Raw genomic sequence first — 24,895 nt, 5'->3', positions numbered from 1 at the left:
TCAGCACATAGTCTGTGTACCAGTCTTGCCATGCCTTGATGACTGCCTATTGAAGGCAAACTCACCCTGGGCAGCCGTGAACCACCTCCAGACAATTGCGTGCAGCCTTATTTCATTTGGGTTCACTATTAATGTGTGGCAGTCACACCAGACTCCTTCACATATACTTCCTTTAAACTGAGCCATTCTGGATACAGTATTTTGTCTTTCCCTGGATTCGAGAGTCCATGACATTCAGGCAATGATACAAGTGTTGCAGCCTCTGTCCTGGATCTCACTATGGATGACTTTAAGGCTGCTTGCCTTGTTTGCTTCCGGCATCCTGCTGGTGAAACAGGCCAGATGTCATATGTGGGCTCTGTAGTGAGACGTGAAGTCCCAGTTGACATACCACCAGGGAAATCTGTCAAATTGTCCAGATTTCAGAGGAGGCTGCAAAAGTCCAGCATTTGAGAGATATGAGAAAACTTTATTCTTTTTCTGTCAATCTATCTTATAACATTTGTCCGATAAGTTGGCATCTTCCGAAATTGGCCACTGCATTTCATTCCAAACAGGCTATCGCCATTTCAGCGTTCTTTATTCCACCTCATCCCTCTAAGGAGGAAGCAACAATACATTGTTTGGACCATAAGGGAGCACTATGCTTTTAAATAAATCGCAGCAAAGAACACCAAGAAGACTATCGAGTCTTTGTGGGGTTCTCTGGAGCTAGGTAGGGCAAGGCAGTGCGAAAACTGACTATCTCCAGATGGGTTGTTCTGTTAATTAACATCTGCAATGCACTGGCTAAGAGACAGCCTCCAGATGGTTTGCAGGGTCTCACAATCCGAGCCAAAGCTGTTGACAGTGCTGGCTTAGAGTCCCTTTCCTGGATACTTGCCAAGCTACGTGGACGATGGTGCATACTCCAGAAAGCACTACTTACTCAAGTTACTTACCTTCGGTAATCTTTCAGGTGGATACTCCAACCGCAGATACCTCGGTGACACTCCCAACTCCCTGTTCTGTGAATTAAGTTCCATCTAAAAAGGACCCAATTTAGAGATCTGGTCAAGAGCCTGTCAATCTGCTAAGCTCTGCATCTTTGGTTTGGAGGCTTAATAAAGCAAATGACATCCGCGCCTATGGGTGACTTATATGCAGCACCGGTTGTCTCTTTCGGAGTGGATCAGCGTCTGCCCAGAGCCTCCAGGTGCCACCTGCCAGTTTGCAGGAGTGATGTTTTAACGTTTCCAGATACAATCTGATGCCTGTGAAATATTCACAAGGTGAGGAATCTGTGGGCATATAGAGTATTTGCTTGAAAGATTGTTACCCCAGGTAAGTAACTTATTCATCAGCTCTTTCAGGTTTTCCTCATTTGCCTGATTAGCTTTTCAGATTACCTGTTATGATGGTTTTCTTGAAAGGACTTTCACTTTGTTCCTTTTCTTCACTTCACTATGCCATACTAGGACCTCAATTTTGACTCCGCACTCTGACGTTTGCTCCTTTCGAGCATCTTCACAGCTGTACTCGGGCTATTGAATTTGAAAACTGTTTTTCATTACAATCACTTCTGCATGTCTCATTATTGAACTTCAGGCTCTATAAGTTCAGCATTTGTATGCTGCCTTTTTCCTGACCCATGCATTGTTTCTTCTAAAAATGTCTTCTTGTCTCAATAGGTAGTCCTTCACCCTCCTATGTTTAGATCCTCCTTCGGCTGTAGAGGAATTGAGGCTCTGTACGTTAGACCCATGGCATGTTCTTCGTGCCCATATTGATAGGGCTAAAGCGTACTGTGGTGATCCTCTGTTATTTATGGACTTTGCAAGTTCAAAGAAAAAAAAAAAGGCAGTTAAAGCAGACTGTATCCTGGAGGATGGTCCTTTACATCAACTTCTCATACCTTGGCCAAAATTATTCTCCTGAAGGCCTTGAGGCTCTTTCCACCAGGGTGCTCGTTCCACCAGGGTGAAAGACGTGACTACTGCCCTAGCTGGCTGCATTCCTGTTCAGGAAATTTGCTGGGCACCACATGGGCATCTGTACATACTTTTTACCAGGAACTTTCTGCGTTGATTCCCAAGTTCACCCGTAGAACCATTTTGCCCATTTGTTCCTGCAGGACTTCCTTGTGCAATCCCACTCCTGAGACTCCCGTCCCCTGGAAGGGTGCTTTGTTTTGGTATTAAAGCATAAGGAGAGTAATCTGTAGTTAGAAGTATCCTCCAGAAGAATAATGTACTTACATTCTTTAACACTATTTCTGGTAGATACACTATGTAACTGTAGATCACTCATCGGCCATCCTTATTATGTGAAGGGGACTTTGGGATTTAATAATGTTCGATACTGCCAATACAAGTTCATTCTTGTCAGCCGCGCTCCATGTGTGAGGGCATAAGTATAGGGGACAAAATGTTAGCCCATGCCTATATGCAGCTGCATGCGATCTTGTCCGGGGCAGCATGAGTACCACCAATTCCTCCAACTGTCAGAGTGCATCAACTATTGCATGAGTTTCTGGATGATACTGGACTCCTGGGGACATTCACAAAGGGGGGTATCTGTATGTTTACAGAGTATCCACCAGAACGAGCATTACCAAAGGTAAACATCTTAGTCTTTTCTGCAACAGCATGCTTAATCTGTCAAAATTGATTTTTGAATCTTAATTGTCTATACAGACTTTCCATTTGTGTCATTTTATGAATGAGGAATTACCACTGTTATAAAAAGTGAATTGGTGCTTATCATAAATATTGAAGGACTGAAGATGCCTTTCTGGGTCCAGTCATCTGTGCCCTACAATTGCTTTTCCCAAGCGGCAGAAGGGCTTTATTGGCGCGTGATAATATTGTAACCTCCTATAAGAAAAGTACCACTGTATTCACTTGACATACCCTCTTGTTGAATTTTGTATGTTGCTACGACATAATCCGCAGATGTCGTGGGGTTGGTATCAGTCATAAGTAATATTTTCTATGTATATAATTATTTGCTAGAGCTTCTGAGAGGGATGTTTATTTGCTTTGTCTGTTGTGATACTGTTGATGGTAAGCATGTACCACATAATCACCTCAGTCATTCCAAACCTTAACTGACGCACCTTAGTTGTTCGTTGACCTATTTTTTAAATACATTTTTCTACAACCACACATTGGTTATTTTTGAGACCCACTCACTTTTTGATGATTACTTCTACCTGCAAATTCCTCACCTCTTGTATCCCTCCAGGCCCCAGAGTGGATCTGGAAACTGTGAAAAGCCCTCCTGCACTAGCAAGTGGCACCATGGCTCAGTCTCTGTTCCAGGAACCATCTTGACATTTCACGGAGTCATAAAAGTCCCCATCTTGACCAACTGATATCACTTGCTGTATTTGCACCTGTCTACATGCTTCAGGAAGTGCGATCATAAAGATTTCCCTCCAATCTATTTTCAGTATTAAATGGGAAGAAATGTCTCCAAAGTTGTTTAAGCAATGCCACTCTGGTGACAAATGTTGCTCTGACATTCTCAACATAAGCTTGAGGTGCCTCTGCCCAATCAGGACTAAGTTTTGTGGGATGTGTGACCGCATATACACCAAGGCTATCGAGTAGCAGGAGGAAAACTGCTCATGACGCAGTCAGGCAGTGAACACCATTCCAAGTGGCTCAAGTCATTGTCCGTGTCCGGTCACACATCAGCTCACTCTTGTTGGACAAATACTTGAAGCGTACTCCAGGGATAGAGAGAGGACTTCAAGGAGGGTGCACAAAATGCACTGGAAGGATCCTTTTCACTCCCAACATCTATCCCACTACATGGGTAGATCTTAGTCAACTGATTTGTTCCCCAGCTCCACTTCGGAATCACACTTGGTGCTGGCACCATAATCACTTTTGGTTCTACTTCTGAACTTGGAGCCTTCTAATCCATGTCACGTTTTTCCAACCCCTGATTCTACATAGATAGTGGCCTTTACCAAGGGGATGTTGGCGCTGTTTTGAAGGAGCTCCACCTGGTTCACTGTAGTGCATTTCAGGGCCCCAAGGAACTGGATGCCACTGCCTTGGGACCAACATTCCAATGACTGGCACCTCTTCAGAAAGCTCTGTCCTTTAGGCGTCCTCTTGCTCCAAGCAGAATCATGACTCCTTCCCAAATTACCCTCTAAACGGAGTCTGCGAAAAGTGAGGCCATGGGGAAGATCTTTTGCTCAGGGAGCCTTGCCCTTCTCTTCATGAACAAGACTTTACATCTGGCATGCCAACTCATTTTTGTAGAGGTCTTAGAAGATGGGCAGGATGCAGCAAAACAAAGCCTACATGGTTGATTTATTGTTGCAGTCCATGAGCTCCTCATTGCCATATATTGCTATGCTTGGATTCCTTCGCTCTGGAAATGTCTAAGCAAACCTCATGGACATGACCTTTTACCTCAACAAGGCAGACTCTGCTCAGGAACAATTAAACAGGGACAAGCCATGGCATGATGCTTTGGAATAGCTTCCCCTGTATGCCTTTTGCACCAACAGTACTGTTCGGCAGCTGTTCCCGCAGCCTGCCCTTTCAGCACATCCACTCTTGCAGCTTGTGCAGCAGCCGAACAAGCTGTCGGAGCGACAACTGGTGTAGCGGTCCCAGGAGCCATTTGGACATCCTTGTGTAGTCTGTCCTTAAGGGCCCACATGCTGCTTTTGGTGTGGGAGTGGTGTTGCAGCACTTTGTACTCTGGCAGTCCATCAGATAGTACTGCTGGGTCCTGTGTAACCTTGCTCGACAATCTGCACTGCTCTTCCAGTATTTTCCTCATGCCCTTCTTCCGATCCTTTCAGTCAACTTGGATGACAAAGTTAGTTTTCCAGCAGGAAATTATTGCTCTTCGGAGGAAAGGGGCTCTAGAGTTGGTTCTGAAGATCAAGATAGGGCATGGATGTCATTCTCCTTTTCTTTTTCTCAAAGACTGTAACCTCCTTCACCTTCTGCGCCTTCACCTACTGAATGCTTTCCTCATCAAGGGAAGAAATGTAAGATGTCCTTGGCTAAGTTTCTTTTTACTCTTGATCTGAAAAATGAGATGGTGTCCCATGAATTGCACGATGAATGTTTTGGCATACTGATCCTGCAGTTGTTCAGAAGTTACCTGCTAGTTGTTGGGAGTTCCACTCATTATTTTGCGATCCTGCCATTTGGCTTAACTTTTGCACCTCAAGTCTAGACACATGATGCCTGTGGGTCCACCACATCTTCGCTGATCAGGGTATCTCTGTATTCCCTCAACGTGTACTAGAGATCAGTTCATTAACCTATTTTTTTAATACATTTTTCTACAACCACACTTGGTAGTATGTTTTCGAGACCCACTAATGTTGTGATGGTTACTTCTACCTGCAAATTCCTCACCTCTTGTATCCCTCCAGGCCCCACAGTAAATCTGCAAACTTTACAAAAGCCCTTCTGCACTAGCAAGTGGCACCATGACTCAGTCTCTGCTCCAGGAACCGTCCTAGACATTTCACGGAGTCTTACAAATCCCCACCTTGACCAACTGATATCACTTGCTTTGTTTGCACCCATCTGCATGCTTCTAGAGGTGTGATCACAAGATCATCAGAGGCTGCTCAAGGTGGGTTTGCCTAAACTGGTGTTCGCTATTTCCAGGCCACAATCTTTCTGCTCTTTAACCTGTGGATGTCCCATCAGTCTCCTCAAGTCGCACTTCCTGCCCTCAAAGCATCTCCTTTTCATTCGAGCGGAGCTGGACGCAGGCTCCCTCAAAGCTTTTCCACCTCCCCAGTGGTTTATCACATTCAGGCTATGGCCCAGATGTTTCAGGACCAAGCTCTTCTGGCCCGGACAGTCCTGCGCATTGTAAGCTGCCTTGCCTTGTCCATCATGCTGGTGCCTCGTGCTCTGTGGTACATACATGCACATCAGTTGTAATTGCTTCCAATGGGCCGAGCACTGGATGGTCCTCCCAGACAGCATTTTGATTTCTTTGAAGTCTGCAGGAACATGCAGGAGAGCTATTAGTACCTCTGCCAGCAGTGGCCATAGTACGGACCTCTGGTCTCCTTTAAATCAGAAGTCTCACATGAAAAAGTTCAGGCTTTGTGCGATGTCTGGTCCTCAAGGAGTTCTTGCTCTCATCTGTAGTTAGTCGGGTCCTGACCGGAAACTCTGCTGTGATGGTGATGCAAACACGCTGGGTGATGTGTGCTCAGGTCTCCTCTGGCAGGAGGAACTGAGTTTGTGTCTTAGGCTCAAACTTGCAATGTTTGGTTGGTTGTTAACCATCTGGAAGGTTTCTTTGAATTGCGGGTCAATTATCAAACTTGGTGCCATCTTACTAGCCCCCTCTGCTCTTTAGTGCGCTTCACCGGGGGACCTTCTGTCAGCACAGGAGACCAAGTACCCTATAGTGCCTTCATCCAGTGGACCTTTTTCCACCAATGAGACCAAGTACTGTCCAGAGTTGGTTATCCTGCAAGGAGCCACGGGCGATGGATTCTGCCTGAGGTGGGACTTAATAATCACTGCACAGTCCCTCCTGTTAATGATTCCTTTTTGTTAGTAAGCTGCGCTAGGAGAGTGTGCAGATTATGATCGTGCTTTACTGGCTGCTGAGTATCTGGTACTGTGATCGCCTGTGCCTGTCACTGTGCCCTCTTCTTCTGCTCCAGACAGACCTTCTCTCACAGTGGAAGGGACACGTTCGGCATCCAAGATTTCATCTTCATGCCTGGAGGTTGAACAGGCCACCTTGAATGCCTTTTGATCTGCCTGCTGCAGTACTGAGGCGTTGGGTGTGCCAAATGTGTCTATTCTAAGTGTTCATCAAAATTGGTTAAGGGCTAGTTGTTGGCCATTTTGACTTTTCTGTGTTTAACAGATCACTGTCCGTATTTAGGTTTCCAATGCTTGCGTGTTTTCTGAAGGAGCCTGATCCACTTGTTTTTTTCCTTCTCCCTTTATGCCTTTTTGGAACTTGGTGCTCACATTTTTGATGACTTCACAGCTTGAGCCTATTTGCAGTTGATCTATGTGGTACATTTAAAACTGTTCTTGATCACCATTATTTCAGCCCAGCATGTTGGCGACCTGCAGGCTTTGATTGTTGGGTTTATTTTCTATGCAAACTGGTTCTTGGAAATCTACTGACATTCTACAACCTCACCCCAACAAAGAGCAGGTGAGACTCACCCAGATCCTCTCAGGGGGGGCTCAGTTGTTTCATTAGCAGGATGTGAGCATACTGGATTGATCATTAGCTTTTCTTCGGCTGGTTCCAAGAAATACAAGACTATTTGAAAATATCTTTTCATCTCATGAAGTTTTTAAAGCACACCGCTACCTCCGCAGAGGTTTCCCGGCGCTGGTGGACAGCACATAAGCGATACAGAAAAGTGAAAATTACATGGCCATAAAAAGTATCGAACAGAAAGGTTTTGAGATTGCTTCTAAAAACTAAAGCACACCCTCTTCAGCTGGAGTGTGCTGTGCAACAAAATCTGCTACACTCAAAGAGCTTCCTGAGGGCGTTGATCCCATTTTACCAGGATGAAGACCTCTTCATTGTCCAGAGGTATTTCTGTCCTGGATATGTGCTGGGCTTCAGCATGGGCTTTGGACCACACCTTTGCAAGCCATTATTGCCTTGACTCTGAAGCCACAGGGATGGCCATTTTGGAAGATTTATGTTACCGGACTTCCTCTCAAACCCCACAACCTTGGGGTACTGCTTGCATATTGATATAGGAGGTGAATAAGCTACTTATCTTTGGTAACTATATTTCAGTAGAAGATTCTAGCTACCTGTAAATTCCTCACTGATCCTGCCGGGCTCCCCATTCAGAGAAGTTGTAATGCAACATCCAGGTACATTTGTCATCAGTGCTCCGGGGCAGTGCCTTCTACGACTCTGCTGTCACGTCATCGGGTTTTCTGTAGGCTAGACTGGGTCGCTATTACAAAGTTTTAGGGTCCAGTCTGCCACCTGGAGGTATTCAAGAAGTGAGGAGCGTGCAGGTAAATGGAGTATCCACAAAGTACCGAAGATAAGTGACTATATTTTACTTTATTGCATTTTCATTGTTGCTCTTGTGCAGCATTCTAGTGCCAGTCTGCAGCGCAAATGAGAATTAGCAAACCCATTTGTAAATAATCCTTGTCATTCATAACAGATGCGCAGAGTTTCTTTTGCGGACCCGATTTACAAAGAAGAAATGGCAGATGACATTGATAGGCGAAGTCCTGTTGTTCGATGCCTTTCATCAACCGCTAGCTCCCCAACCGCTAGAGCACTTAAAATATCATCCAATGTTCAGTGTAAGGTAAGAGAATGCACAGTTTCAATTTCTTTTTGCTAACCAGAATCTCCGAGGTGTTGAGCATGAATGATTAATTTCTTGATATATTTGATTACTATAGAAATCTGACAAATGCAGTTCTGTGGTATTGAATCTTTTATAGTCAATATTGTCATTTCCTACCACCCCTGGCCCCCTTTTCCCCCCTTCAGGCTAGAATGCCAGCAGTTTAGATTCAGCAGCAGTTCCAGTCCAGGTAGTTCAGATTTCCTTTTTCTAATTGAAAACTTTAGGACACTTGCTCCGATTGCTTCCTTGGAACATTTTTTTTCTTGGGGTAGAAATTTTTTAAAGATATCTAGGTTGGAATATTCTTTAGTGAAGAGGAGTTAGGAGTTGTAGTTCAGAAGCAGCTGAGGTTGTTTTAACTACTAGCATTGTATGCAGTGACGCAAAGAAGTGGCATTATTGCACTATTTTGAATGTGACTGTTAGATGGCAGAGATATATTAGGATCACTCATATATGAACATTGTGACTCCTTATTTTCTTCTTTTCCCTATTTTCCTGCCCAGTGACCTTGCAATTATTAATTCAGATCCAAGACTACTGAACTAGAAAAGCCAAGAGGCACAAACTATGGAATTAGTTTATTAAGAGTTGTTTCTTTTGGTTATTTCTTATAAACTATCTGAATTAAACTGGCACTCCTGAAAAAGGAAATAATACAAAAAACTTTTAAGAGATGATAACCTAGATTAGCCTGACTAAAGTGTCAGACTGATATTGAAAGCACCATATAATGGTGTACTCTGAATCATCTTGTGACTCTTTGAAACAGTAGTGCACACGCCCAGATTTAAGTTTTTGGCAGCAGAAGAACTTTCATTAGTAGGTAGGCGGATTACTTTATTCCAGTGGTCATTGTGCTGGAGTTGAGTAGAATGAGCATGTCATTCAATTTGTTTTTCAGCACCATAGATATTTGTATTAGTCCATTGTCTAGATTTAAATAGTAAAGATTTAAGAATGAGGATGAATGGTGTAAGAGGTGCTCACCTTTAAAGAAAGATGGACAAAGACCAATTTTATGGTATTTTAAATCCGAAAAAAGCATAGGCTGATATTAATAGCAAGAATGATAATGAAGTTAGAAAAGCAGATTTAAATTGGTTCATCATTCAAAAGGTCTATCTCACTTCATTATATCTGATTGTAATGAGCAGACAGTTTGCAGAGCCCTATTTACCTCTGCTCTTGTTAGAGGGAACGCAGAAAAGTTTAGATTCTCCCATTGGTGATTGTCTGTTCAAATTGTATTTAAGAAAGTGCCTAACTGTAGTGTCAGATTAAATTATTTGTATCAACACCATGACTTGTTAATTGATTTGTTTGTTCCCAAAGATGGATTGTAAACCGTAAACGTGCAAGTTGTAACAGATAGACAAATGTTGGGCATGCTTTTGAGACTTAGCAGTATGAGTAGGATTTTCATTCTGGGGCTAGTCCTAGATTGACTTTCACAAGATTGAGTTCAGACTTTAATTCTACAATGTGGGGCAGACAATGAATCCCTTACAATCTACCCAGAGTCATTACCCGGGGCTAACATTAAGCATTTCAACCCATCGCCGTTCTTGCTGTCTTGTTTGAAAACTGCCTAATTATTCTGGACAAAGTTTACTGCCACATGTGTTTCCCTTTGGGCAATAGTACATGCGTTCTCTGAACTTAAAGACCAGATGAAAGAACATATCATGCTTTTGATGACAATGCACATTGTGCATCTGGGTATTATGGCTTCCTGGTTAGGTATTGCAGGTTAAAAAGTATAGTGTTGTCTGATTGCAGTTGTGACTGCTACCGCTAGACTGAAGCAGGGGATATGAAGCGGGGGGTATTGTAGGGTGATAGACTTCCAGAAATGCTGAAATGTAGAATTGTGTGCTTGTCCCTGTAATCTGCCTGCATTTGATAAAGAACAAAGATCATGACACATTGTCAACTATTTATTTTTTTATTCTGAATCCGGTGCAATAAACTACATCACTTTATTTTAGGATTCCCCCCTCACCCCCACTCCCTCCTGGCCAGACAGGTTTTCAGATGTGGATTGGAGTGAACGTTTGTATTGAATATCTGATAGACTCCTAGCCGCAGATTCCTTACCTTTGAACTTCCAGGATTCAGGCTGGACCCGGAAAACTTTTGATAGCAGTGCCCCTGCCCACCGTAGGTGGTGTCAGTTGACTCCGTGTGACATCTGCATCATGTTAGTCATCATGACGTACGCGTCGTCAATATAACTGCCACTTCATCACGCAGACGTCACTTTTTTCTTTCTACACTAGCCATTGCAGATCTGTCAAAGTTCGCTACCGTTTGTCATTTTTCGGCACTTTAAAAAAAATAACCGTTTTGTCCCCTCCTTTTGTTGTGTTTGGTATGTCTAGCAAGAAGACCTTGGGTTTCAAGCTGTGCTGCGCCGGTCACCGTGCCATGTCTGTCACGACCCCCACCTAGTATATCTCTGGTGCTTGAAGTGTGACCAGGACAGTAAGTCGTGCACCAGCTGCTGGGCAATGGCGCCAAAGGGTTGGAGGGAACGGTCCCTAAAGCCGATGGGGGCCAGGCGTATGGCGCCATGGAGGTCACCTCATCGATCTTGTTCCTGGTCCCAGTCTCGGTCAAGTGGAAGGTCCTAGCACCACTCCACGTCCGACGCAGAGGTCTTCAACGACGCCGACGCCCACCGGTGGTGCCTCCCCAATCGTCATTCCGGACGACAAGGAGCTGATCGGGGGGCCACCAACGCAGAGACCGGAGCCGTGCGCCTCCATGCTGTTCAATTTGCCCTATTCAGGAATCAAAGATGAGGATTGGGAGGGGCAGCAAGATCCTTTAGAAATCCTGCGACCTCAAGATCTGGACTCTTATGTGGAACGGGTTGATTCCAGCGGCCTAGACCTCATTAGATTCTGGCATTCTGTCTCCCCCTAACTTGGCTACCAAGAGGTGGGTGTTGCAAATAGTCTGAAGGAGCTACTCCCTCCCCTTCGAGTCGACCCCTCCATCCATGTCTCCAACATACAATTGGCTGACAGAGGATCACCTTGCCCTACTCCATGAGGAAGTCCAGATGCTCTTGGCCAAGGCAGCTATATAGAGGATTCCCGGGCCAGAAATAAGCTGTGGTGGTTCCTTTTATTTTATGGTTCAAAAGGACAGAGGCTCCTATTCTTCACCTCAAAGCCCTCAACTACTTCCTCACGAATAAGTTAAAGATGCTCACCCTTGCTCAGGTCCTGTCTGCTCTGGATCCGGGAGATTGAATGGTAGCGTTGGACTTGCAGGAGATCTATTTCCATATTCCAGTCCTGCCTGCCCATCATCTCTACCTGCGGTTGACTGTGAGCCACGGGCACTTTCAGTTTGCAGTGCCCCCTTTTGGCCTTCCCAGTGCCTCTCTGGTGTTAATAAAGGTGATGGAGGTGGTCACAGCCCTTCTACGAAGATCAGAGGTTCAGTCTTCCCCCTATCTCGACGTCTGGTTGGTGAAGGCGGGCTCGTCCCAAGCAGTAGTCTCCCATCTCCAGTCTACGGTGTTCCTCCTGCTCTCTGGGGTTCACTATCAACATGCCGAAGTCACACCTGACTCCCTCTCGGACGCTTCTTTTCATAGGAGCAATTCTGGATGCTGTACAGTTTTGGGCTTATCCTCCAGAGTGAGGAGTCCACGATATTCAAACTATGATACCGATATTTCAGCCTCTATCCTGGATTTAGGTAAGAATGACCGAGGCTGTTGGGCCTCCTGGACTCCTGCATCCTGCTAGTGGACCATGCCAGATGAAACATTTGGGCTCTGTAGTTGGACCTGAAGTTCCAGTGGGCACAGCATCGGCGAAGAATCACAGACCTAGTTCAGATATTGGAGGGCACAACGTAGTACCTGCGCTGGTGGCTGACAAACCGCGATTGGGTCAGAGGCATACCCCTCTCCCTTACCCTCCCAGATCTCATTGTAGTGACCTTTGCGTCTCTTCTGGGATGATGTGGCCATCTGGGGGAGGTGGAGATCAGAGGACTCTGGACTCTGGCAGAAGCCAGGCTCCATATAAACCTGTTGAAGCTTTGGGTGATTCGACTGGCACGGAAAGCCTTTTACCATCTATCATGGGAGGGTTAGTTCAGGTGTTCGCGGACAATGCTACTGCAATGTGGTACTGCAACAAACAGGGCGGTGTGGGGTCATGGACCCTCCATCAAGAGACCCTGTGTCTCTGGACCTGGCTGGAACCACAGGGCATTTCACTGGTGGTTCAACATCTGGATGTACTTTGAATGCTTTAACGGACGAACTCCGCCGACGGTACCCTGTGGATCATGAGTGACGTCTCTATCCTGACGTGGTGCAAGGACTCTTTCAGCAGGGGGAGAGCCTTGCTTAGATCTGTTTGCCTCCGAAGAAAATGTGCGATGTCAGCAGTTTAGTGCATTTAAGTTTCCAAGGCGGCTCTCGCTCAGCGACTCTTTATCGTGAGTGGAACTCAGGCCTCTTGTATGCTTTTCCGCCCATATCACTCCTGCCCAAAGTGCTCAAGAAGATCAGGAGCAACAGAGCACAAGTAGTTCTTGTGGCTCCGGACTGGGCACGGAGGGTCTGGTATCCAGAGCATCCTGGTCAGGCTGTCCGTTCGGGAGGATCTTCTGTCGCAGCAGCAGGGGGGGTTCTCCACCCGAACCTATCCACTCTCTGCCTCCTTGCGTGGAGATTGAGCGACGACAGTTGACAACTTTTGAACTTCCTGTCGAAGTCTGCAAAGTTATCCTGGCAGACAGGTGTCCATCCACGAAGTCTGTATACACCTGCTGATGGAACACAAATATTATACAGCAAGGTCTATTGACACCTTATCTGCCTCTCTATATTAGATGTGCACCTGTTTATTTTTTCCTTGGCCCAGTAGAGCTCTGCTCAGGGCACTCTACAGGGCTACTGTTCAGCCCTATCTGCCTTTCTTCAGCTGCCAGATCGGCCTTAACTTTTTAAATCCCCTCTTGAGCAGAGATTTGTTTCCCCCTTCCCCGTTCTCTTTTTACTATGCTATAGTAGGACCTTAACTCTGTGTTTACCTGTTTGATGTGCGCTCAGTTTGACCCGCTGCGCAACTGCCCTTTACGGCTTCTCACTATCAAAACGGCCTTTTTGGTGGCAATCACCGATGCCAGGAGGGTGTGCGCACTACAGGCCCGGTCATCGCAGCCTTCTTACCTGACACTCTTTTCAGACAGAGTTGTACTCTGGACTAGGACATCTTTTCTGCCTAAGGATGTAACACCCTTCCATCTAGGACAGTCTGTTACTCTGCCCATTTTCTATGTACGTCCGCATCCTCTAAGGAAGAGGAGCATCTCTACCCAAAAAGAGCGTTATCGTTCTACCTTGATCACACCTAAGGGTTCTAGGTGGATGAGCAACTCTAGGGTATGTGGGAGTAAAGCAGGGGTATGCTGTTCAAAAGAGGACTTTATCACGCTGGGTTATCCTCTTTATCAAAATGCTACGCCCTAGCAAAGAAACGACCTCCTGAACGCCTGAGGGCCCATTTTAATAGGGCGAAGGCAGCTACCACTGCGCTCCACGTGGTTTCCCAATTGCTGGCATCTGCCAAGCGGCCACGTCTTCACACATTCGCCGGACACTAGCCTGGATTCTCCGGTTCACGGGGTGGGCTTGTTTGACTGCTCTGCCTTTCAGGATTTTCTATTTAAAGCTTATCTGCAGCCCCACCTCCGGGGAAGCTATTGCTTGGGTATCTGTTCACAGGTAAGGAATCTGCTACTAGACGTCTCTATCAGATGGACCAGTTACCCACATTCGGTAACCTTTTATCTGGTAGAGATATAATATAGCCGCAGATTCCTTACTGACCCACCCATCCTCCCCGCACTGCAGAATTGTTTTTAGCGTCAGTGTTGTTCCCCTTCATGGCCCTAGTTGTCTTTTTAACACACCATGGTCAGTCACCTCATGGCTCGGCATTTCTTGCGTGGAAAGTCCTTGAAAGTACTGACGTCAGCACGATGGAGCGGTGGTTACATTGACGACATGGACGTCACGACGACAAACGCGGCGCTGACAGTCACGCGGAGTCAACCGAACACCACCTACCAGCGCGCAGGGGTACTGCTATCATAAATCTTCTGGATCCAGACTGATACCTGAAAGCTCAAAGTTGAGGAATATGTGGGTAGATCTTGTCTCCACCAGATAATGCGTTACTAAAGGTAAGTAATTTGTCCAGCAACTCTTCTCCAGCCTCTTCCCACAGCCTAAAATTTGAACATTTACTCTTAATAAACGTAGGAGTAAAACGTTTTCATAGTTGTTAAAAAGGGTGTAGGAAAAGATAATTTTCAATTGATCAGTAGATGTTAACCTAAGAAAATATGTGCATCTTTGCTCATGAAAAAATGGACGTTACCAACGTTTGTTCGAAGTACGGTTTACAGACCTATAAAAAGTTGTGAAATCCTGAATGTCGTAAATCTGCAATAATGAAAGGACATTTACTTATGGTATGAACTTGGGTAGCTCTCTTTAAAAATAAAAATAGAATGCAGTTAACATGTTATACTAAATGATGATTGAGAGAAGTGTTATTTAAATGTGCACAGTCTAGCAAAGTTAAGTTGCATTTTTTTTTATTAGATTTTATTTTAAAAGAAATCCTCAAGTTTGCTTTTAAAAGTTTTGCATATAAACAGGGAGCAAACAGAGCTTTGGAAGCTAAGATCACGGTGCACTGAATTTCCTTAGAGCTCTTCCCTTCGTAGTAAAAGCTTTTGTATTAATAGATCATTTATACAAGCTTGAACAACTTACAATTATTGATAAACATTTTGCCTTGGCAGGTAATCCTTTTTCATAGATCCACACTCTGGTTCTGCTAACTAATGGCCAAAGGGTTTGTGCTGCAGCGGGTTGGGCCTGCTTGTCCAGTGGAAAAAATATTCTAACTTGCGGTCCTTGAACCAAATTATATGTCCTGGGTTTCGATCGATAGGGACCTCTGCAGGTATGCGGATTTCAGTTGTTTAAGATCAACAAATGACCATAGGTTAGCTGGGATGCTCCGTGACTAACCACCATCTTCATAGAATAAAATGTTCTGCCTATTAAATGGGTTGGTACGGCAACATTGCCAGCTTGCATTTTAATGATCAGAAAGTCCCATAATGCGGGAGAGACACAAAAATTTATATTTCAGTAAATATACTTCAGTGATAGTCCTTGCACATGGTAAAATAGGAATAATAGAAGTTACAGTGATGTATTAGGAAATCAAAAGCTAGTTAATGGACCTTCTCAACTACAGTAATTTTAAATGTACATAAACTGAAAACCTTCCCACACTGATTGGCAGAAAAATACACTTTTAAATGTATTTCCTGATAGAAACCGCTTTCTTTTTTTCTTTAATGTTCAAGGACTTTAATGATTATGTACAATTTTAAATTCCTAAATGAATGACTATATAACCAGAATTTAAAATGTTTCCATGTACCAAATAAGCTGTACTGTAATTGATTGGCGGTGTGACCAGAAGTTCATAGGGCAGGACGTGTGTCATGAGCTCTCGGGCCGACCTTCTAGATCTTTAGGAATCTGACTCTGCAGCTCCCACTTGTCTAAAAAAATCTGACCCAGCAGGCAGCTGCCCTGGGTGCTAAATCAGTGTGTTAGCCTGCTGCAATGAGAGAAGCAGCTGCACAGCGAGTGCATGTGCTGCCCTGATCTGAGGCATACAAGTGTTTCCAGTAGCAGGGCATGGAGCAGCGTGACGGAGATGCCTGCCCAGCAAAGGACTGTGGGGCTCGTCAGGGAAAGGGGAGAGGTGAGAGGAGCAGCGACACTGACTGGGATTAGAGACTACTCCTGGTGATACTGTTCCACTGGGGCTGCCCTAGAAGTACAGAGGATTAGGCGGCTCTAGGAAATGCGGATCAGTAGAGTGTTGGCTTACCCTTCTGGGTGCCCCGTGAAGAAGGAAAGAGTAAATAGTCCTGCCCTGCTATCACTCCTCAATCTCCAGTGATGGTCCTTCACTCCCCACCTACAGGAAGCGAGAATGCAAATAAATTGAAATCTCTATTAGATACGTTATAACAACCACCAGGATACACTGGAACAAAAAATGGACCGGACCTTTTTCAGAGATGAGCACAGGAAAATGGCAGAATGCATTGGCAGGACAGAGAGCATGGTAATTGAAATGAGACCTATCAGATGAGCTACAGAAACAAGTGCAGGAGCTAACCGATCAGGTTAGATGTCTCAATCGTAGAGTTGAGTACTCCGAAGTCCGCTCTAGGAGAAATTACGTCTGTGATTTGTCTGCCAGAAGATTGGAAGGGTTAACATGATCGCCTTTCTTGAACAGTGGATAGTGCCAAGGGTGGCCTCGGAGGGATTATCAAACCTCCATGCACTGAAGAGGGTCCACTGTGCGCTGGTGCATCGGACACCGCCTGCCCCCCAGTTGTAATGAGATTATTGTACTGGCGGGACCAGACTTAACTGATCCAGAAGGCATGTAGAAAGGCCAGACTAATGTCTGCAGTGGTAAAGTCTTTATGTTCCGGACTTTATTCCTTAGTCCAACACCAAAGGGCTTCTTTAATCGCAGTCAAGAGAAGAGCAAAGGGCAAAGTTTAGCCTCACATGTCTGACCAAAATAAAAACCATTGCAGACAACAAGATGGATGTTTTCTTTGATCCGCCGAAATCTTAGGACTGGATCAAGACTTATATTGACCTCAGATGGAACCTCTAAAAGTAGTAGGTTCCGACCACAACAGAGCAGAATCGCCAGAAATAAAATAAGGTATTCAGCACAACCCAAAAGATGACCGGTAACCAGACAGCAAGTAGAGTAGACTGGCAGCTACTTACTATCACTCTTTTCTTGCTTTCGAAAATGTAACATAATCAATGCCCTTGCTAGCTTTATCCAACAGAGGACTGTATATGCCACACTTCACTAGAACCACCGCTCTGACTATTTGGCTATACAAGGCAACTTCAACATGTTTTTGGAGATCCGGTAATTTCCCCAGTGGCATTCTGGACGGATAATTGAACACATTCCTTTCATCTGGGACATACTCCACTCAATAATAAAACTCTAGCAAACGATATTGCCATTTGGCATCCCTAGGCGTTGCTCTACCACCATCTATAGTACTAAATAAGTCCTCGAAAGTTTTGCATAAAATAAGTGGAGCACCCCATACAGAGGTCTTAAAATGCTAATTACCCCGCCACATGACCATTTTTCCTTTTCAGTGGCTGAATACGTGAATTTTGATCGGCTGAATGCTCTAGAAGCACATGCTTCCCTACCATTCTCTTCCCTGACATCTATTATCTTTTGTAACAACATAGCACCCAGACCATCATTAATGGCATCCGTGATAATGTTATTGTAATCCTAAAGGTCAAAAGGTTTCAAGGGCAGAGAGCCTATACTATCTGACTTGATGATGTATAATGCCCACTGGCCTTCTTTATGCCAGTCATATACACTTCCGATTTAAAGTAAATTACTTAAAGGGTGCAGTCTTTTGATCAAAATGAGGAAAAAACTTGGAATAATATTCCACTGAACCCAAATAAGACTTGAGTTGCTTCTTGTTCTTGGGACATGGGCCTTCTTTGATGGCCTTTAAGATTTTCACTTTCGCTACCAAATCCTTGGCACTAATGTGTTCAAGGTAATCCACACCAACTGTCTCAAATCTACACTTATCAGCTCACAAGCTCTTAGCATAGATAATACTTTAGTGAGACATTCAGTGTTTTCTCAGATTACCTCCGAACACAGGAATATCATCCTGGAAATAACGCACCCCACTATGACCTTGGAAAATGTGATGCGGTGAGCTGTTTAGATCCTCAGACAATGATATGCCACAGACCTATCAAGTGGGGTAAATACTACTTCATCCTTTAAGGTGCACAACATCTCATTCATATTGGGTAAAGGTTCATGATCAACCCAGATGTTGTGGTTCAAATCGCATAAAGCCAGACAGTCTCAAAGTGTGATCACTTTTGCGTGCCAAGACAACTGAAGACAACCATTCAGAACCTTCTGTAGGTTCAAATCGGTCAAATTCAGTGCCTTGTGAACTTTATGAACCACAGGTCTGGCAACACTCTTCAAAACAATGTTAAGCTGAAATCCACTCAACTTGCCCATATTTTTTATTTAAAACTTCAGGAAAGCAACTAGCCCAAAATTCACAAGAGGAAGACTCATTCCTGCAGTTCTCACACCTGTCACTAACTAACCGGGACTTGGATATAACTATCCGAATGGTTCGGGTCTTGAATTGTATGCAGTTCTCTCTGGTTGTCGCACCCTAGCAAATTCGACTCCTACTTGACTACGTAAATTAGAGTTTTGTTTTACTTTCAAATTCCAGCTGTCTTCACATTCACCCACTCGATCAATTATCGCCCCTCCACATTCAAAAATCTTTACAGATGTTCTCAAGTCGGTAGGTTGAACTTTCTTGAATGCTTCTGACCCAGTGATAGTAAAAGGAGATCCAGAATCTGCCATTACTTGGACTGTGATACCATTTAAACACATCTCGCACGTTGCAGGTTTTCTCCTAATATTGTATGCAATATCACCAACACTACTTTCAGCAATATTGACATCGGAATCATTTTCTCACCCCAAAACTCGTTACATTAAGTACAACATTACTGTCTTTTTGTAGAAAGCTGGCTCTTCATATAGGTGACCAAAAAGCTACACACTGTAAAGAATCCAGGCAAAACCCGAAGGAATTACAGAGGGACATATGGCTCCACAAATGCTCTTTTGTGGTAGTGTGTGGGAGCAGTTATGCATATCCGAAGGTAGTGCCAAGCATTTATTGCACACACAGAGGCAGCAAGTGATACACACTCAAAGAAATCAACACCAATTTATAAAAATAACACATACTTTAATGTGAATTTAGATACCATGATCTTAAAAATCCGATGAGTAGTTTTTATAGTTACAAATTTTAATAAGTTTCAAAAGTTGACTCAATGCAATTTCTAGATCGGTAATGTTATCCAATAGAAGAAAAACATGTATTTCATTTGGGCACTTAGCAGTGACTTACGGGTCTGTTCTTCAGATCTTAAGGTGAGTACATGGCAAAGTCCAAGGCCACACCAGCAGGTCACCTCGGGAAGCTCTGGAGTGTCCGGGTGCAAAGGTTCTCCACAGCGTCGGGTGTCCTATTCACTTTAATGGTTAACGGTCTGGTCGGAAAGAGGCTACAAACTGGGACTGGATGATAAGTCGGGGGAAACGCATGGAGGCTCGACCCTAGAGATCTTCAGGTGCGTAGGGACACTTCTGGTCCACTTCTCCTCAAGCTTGGTACAGTGACGTCTTTTGGTGTCTGATTTTGTGCTGAGTTCTTCACGGTTGGAGGGGACCTGCGGAAAGTAGCTGAAAGTGGCGACTTAAACACCATTCTTGGCAAACCCAAGGATGGGCTTAGTACCTGTGGTTCTGGGGACCTATTGGCACTGTCACCTCCCTTGGACTCTGGTTGAAAAGCGCAGGTGCATAGGTACATTAAGGCGCCGGGTGGCAGTGGTTGAAGACTCACTTTTTGTCTTTGGTTTCTGTAGAAGGGTGCCCAATATCTCAGCTCGGTCACTCTTGTCCTCTTGTCGTGGGTATCCCCTGTCACTGAAGACCCTCGACGTGCAGGTTGGTTTTCCTTTATGATTGTGTCCGGTGTGGACACAAGCTTTGGTTACCCCAGGTATTGATGTTGTGTAGCTCCGGTTGGTCCTGGCGTCTTCACACTTAGAGGGAGGATAGATCTGACCTGTAGGAGCACGGCTACCTCTTACTGGGCGGCTGCCCCATCGGTAGTCCCCGTAGGCGACTGATTGGTGTACTGGGCCTTGCTTTTTTGGTACCTGCGACTCAAGGGGAGTAGCTCCTGTACTAAAAGGCGGTTTCTTTGTCAAATGGTGATGCACTGGCAGCCCTCTCAGTTTCTTGGAATCTGCACAGTGGTAGGGAGTGTCTGGTGCAGCCGGCAGGGTCAGCGCTAAGTCAACCGTGCTTAACGTTTTTCGGGTCAACAGTTTTCTTTGTCCATTCCTTTTGTGTCTGTTGAAATTTGAAGTCCTGGTATCACTGGGTCCCCTAGATCAATTTAGGGGGGTTCACTGGTGTTTGGGTAGTCAATGGGCTACTTACTCCTGGGGTCATTTTAAAGAGTGAGTATTACCCTGTCCCAAAGTTCTAATTCCACCACATACATGATTTACCTGCCTTCCTGGAGGTGATAACCCCTTTCTCTAGAGCAGGCATTGTTTCTGACCTTCTGAGAGCGTGGTCTCTCGTGCCTGGCAGTCAAACTAGTCTAGTGGGAGACTGGACAGGACCATTCAGGACAGTAGAAGGCTAGTAGGTTTCAGGGTGTATCTCTAAGGTACCCACTGGGTGCATGTATTAAGTCCATCCTTTTTAATCAGTGTGGGTTTATTAATGTGAATTGTTTGATAGCAAACACCATAGGTTTCAGTGAAGCAATTATGTAGATGTGAAGCTCATTTTGACCAGTGCCCAATACATACCTTAGGATGGCTTCCCTACTCACTTGCAATATCTAGCTATAGAACTAGACATCACAGGGGCATATCTGCTCTCAGATCAAATATAATGCACCCTGCCTTAAGGCCCAAAGGCCTGCTGTAGAGGAGACTTGGGTATTCGATGCAGTGACTTAGGCATTGCACACAGGAGTGTAAAGTTTATGGTTTGCACCATGTCATGCAGCCTCATTGCAGTCTGTGTGCAATTTGTATGTGGGTCTCTTAGAATGGCATACGATTTGCTGCAGCCCTTGGGTACTCTTTAGTACCCCTGCCCTAGGCACCTCGAGTACGATTTACTTGAGCCTTACAGGGGTGGTAAAGACCTTAGCCTATTGTAGCCCAATTAGACTTTTCTGTGTTTTAGGGAAGGAGCACTGGCACTGAGGTTTGATTCGCAGGCCTCCGTTCACCTAGTCGAAAATCAGCATCTAGTTGCCAAAAAGTGGGGGGATAACTGCAACAAAATCTCCACTGTTCTCTTACTCTGTGAAACACAACACAGTGACCTTTTTTGTTGCACTTGAAACATACTTGAGTTAATGCAGGGCAGCTCTTGGGTGAAAATAAATGGTTGTTGGATCAATTTATTGGATGTTCTTTCAATCAGCTGACCACAAAGAACTTCATGTCTCAATTACAGGTAATTGTCTTGTTCTGAAAGCTCAAACAAAAGCGATAGAATCCTCCGGTTGTTGAGATCTTATTAGGAATTTGTCTTTTTAGTACTACATTTCTGATTAGCAAAATGTTTGTAAAGTGCTTGTAAAATCGTAGAATTCTAAGCTATGCGATAAGTTGATGCTTCCTGCTGAGAAGAAATTCCTATTTCAACCAATGGTAATGTTTTTAAAATTGATCTTCCTTCAGAGCTTGTTATGAACCAGTATGGCATTTTTGTTATCATTGAAAGTGTCCCCATCCATAGCATCAAGATAGGAATCAAAAGCTTCCTTCCAACGTGGCCTCTCTAGTGGTGGTTTGGCAGACACAGACAAAAATAGTTTAGAAGGAGAAATACCTTCCATGTAGAGCTACCTGCTCATGTATCAGTTAATTAGTCATTAATAAGTATAATTAGATTACAGCAACCTCCAGACGCTTGTCAAGGCAGCAGTCCTCAAGGTAAAGTGAGATACGATGAAATAGGCATTTTTACGTCACGCAATGCCTCAAGACTTTTGTGCCACAGGACAAGTTGCTCTTCCCCCAAACCCCATGCTAGTATTCCCAGATATTTTAATAATGGAAAATCAGTGCAACTAGTTTAACCCGTTGACCGCAGCGCGAATTATGCCGCGGTGCGGGCATTCTAATCAGTGGGTGGGGGTCGGACAGCCCTGGCAGGCCTCCACACACGCCCACCGTCACGTGGGGTTAAACAGGATTATGGGAAACATGAAAATAAGTAATAATTGGCAAAGCCAATAGCTTTGACATTGGTGGTTCTCCTTTAGATTCTGTCAACGTGTCTTGTTTTGGCATGGTTTTTCTAAAACGATTATTGTGGGAGCTGCCAAGCCCTCCCCATTATACCAAACATTGGTAAAAAAGAATAGTATTTTTTGGTCTCAAAGTATACATTGCAACTGTAGTCTTTGGCACGGAACAAATCTACTTTGTGCCGATACGCTCCTTGTGAATGAGCAGGATGCTGTTACAGTGAAGCCTGTCAATAGATGGAGAGACAGAATTTTAATAAAAACAAAATGTCTTGGTTAGCTAAAGACCTAATTAGGGGCGCAATTCTTAAATAAAGCCACAAAAGTACACCTGTGATGTATGCCTGAGCATTAGGGCAGATTTACCACTTTCATATCTTCACAATAATTTACGGAAGTAGGCCAGGAAATCCTACTGCTAGAAAATATTTGTAAACTGCATTTTAGCATGAACAAATATGCATGTGTAGATTTGCTCATGTGTAAATCTGTTGAGCATTTGTTAACTTTCCCACCAAACACTTTTTTCCCAACTGTGTAATAAGTTTTATTTTTGGCCTGGTCAGGAGTACATTTGTAACTTTTCTGAGTATGGGAAAATATCAGAGAAGAACAGGAGAAAACCCCTAAAAAGTGCAAGTAAGTAGGCTTTCACAGATGCCAAACCTCTTTCTAGCCCTGGAACTATTGCTTAGTGCTACCTCCAGCACAGAGTATGCAGATCTGTGGAGAGGTGGCACAAAGCGGGAATTGCTTGAATTCAGACCCTACTATAGTATGAGCCCTGGCATAATCGGAGAGACTTATCAGAGCTCTTATATAATGAAATTGCTGCCATTATTTATCGCCGCACTACGTGCCACCAAAGGGGCAAGTGGATTTTTTTTAACAGGAGAAGTAGATGTATGAAGGAACCTGTCCCATGGACAAGTAGGTATTGTATTACTTAACTATACATTTTTTAAATTCCACACATACACGCTTTCAAATCTCCACTGAATAACCCCACAATTTTTTTTAAAACATTCTATTGGTTTTTCACATACAGGTATTAGGCACATATCAGTTCTTGGCAATATAAAACTCAAGTGCCCATGTAATCATTCAGGCCCATACTCTAGAATGAGCCCCCTTCGCGCCCCTCCTTGTAATATTTCTAATGGGACATTCAAAAGTACAAAAATTACATAATTAAAGAAACCCCAAGTCCAAACAGAATAATCCTTTCAGCCCTTCACTTAAGCAAACCCTAGCCTTAATTAACCAATAATACTCCTTTGCGCTCCTGTAAATGTGTCTCCTGTAGGAATGCAATCTGTACTCCCCTCCGCACCAAATAAGCATGCAACTTTTGACGGCGCTTCATGGAGTGCATACCCCGCACATTCCATGATAAACACTTCAGGTTATTAATGACCGTGCTACCTGAGCGGCTCCAAAAGCTTTTTCAGCGGCATGCCTGGTCCCAGAACCCCCTAACAATAAAAAAACTTCCTCAACTCCCCATCCCCAGGACAGCTACTCTGAAACTACTTCCCATCCAAACCTTAAGAAAAGAACACACATAGTCCCCTGTCTGCTACAGAGGGGCTGGGGAACTCTGCTAACCTGGATCCCCTTTTCTCGTATGCAGCAGCCCCCTCGCAGAAAACAAGCATCTCTAACTCAACATCTCCTCGACTGCAAAAACACAGACCTCGCCCTGAACTGGTCCCCCTCCCATCAAATTAGGCAAACAGTCATTTGTGAAGTCACTTCCAGCATGCGTCCTCCACTACCCAGCGAAGTGTCCGAATCATTACCCTCTGAGTCCCCTGTGGTGCCAGCTTCAGTTGACGCAGTGGTACGACCTTGCGCCAGTTCCACCACTGCTTGTAGTGCCTCCGCCCTCTCCCACGCCGTTTGAGTGTCTGTGGGCTTTGTCTGGGTTCTCTTTCGGGTTTGCCTGCGTGGGGCCCTCTGCCTGCTCGAATTACTGTCCTGCGAGCCCTCCGGGTGTCTGTTGCTCGGCGCCTCCTTTCTGTAAGTCTCCAGCCAGTCCCACGCTTCGGTAGGGGAGTCAATGTAGTGGGTGGTGCCATCCAGGATGATTCGCAGTTTCGCCAGGAACATCAAAGAATACTGAAGGCCCTCCTCTCTCAGCGCCTTTTTCACTGCCAGATAGGAGGCAGTTTGCGCTGCACCTCCTTCATACATGGGAACAACGTTACTTTTGCATTGTCCACAATGAAGGCCCCCCCATTCTCGCTCTTTGCAGTAACAATTCACGGTCGCAGAAATGAGTGAATGAATGAAGGAGTGGACGGATGAGTACGCACTTAAACAGCGCATGGCTACCCAAGGGCATCCCAACGCTTCATGTGACACCTTAAAACGCAAACTGATCACAGAAAAGTTTCCAGCTGCTTCCTCAATTTCAGATAACCAGATTCCAGACTTATATGGTCTGGTAGCTGGTTCCAAAACTTGGCTGCG

General features: G+C 44.7%; 1 protein-coding gene across 2 annotated transcripts in view; it reads left to right on the top strand.

The window, feature by feature from the left end:
* The window catches only part of RIF1 (replication timing regulatory factor 1), a 357,947-nt gene that overhangs the window by 275,732 nt on the left and 57,320 nt on the right, over nucleotides 1–24,895 (top strand). For both annotated transcript variants that reach the window (XM_078681750.1, XM_078681748.1), the window contains exon 30: nucleotides 8,159–8,308. In XM_078681750.1, coding sequence (XP_078537876.1) covers nucleotides 8,159–8,308 — 150 coding nt within the window. The remainder of the gene's footprint in view (nucleotides 1–8,158; nucleotides 8,309–24,895) is intronic.

This window comes from Lissotriton helveticus, chromosome 3_1, assembly GCF_964261635.1.
Source record: "Lissotriton helveticus chromosome 3_1, aLisHel1.1, whole genome shotgun sequence".
Lineage (NCBI taxonomy): Eukaryota > Metazoa > Chordata > Amphibia > Caudata > Salamandridae > Lissotriton > Lissotriton helveticus.
The sequence above is the reverse complement of the archived record's forward strand: the minus strand, read 5'-3'. Positions and strand labels throughout refer to the sequence as shown.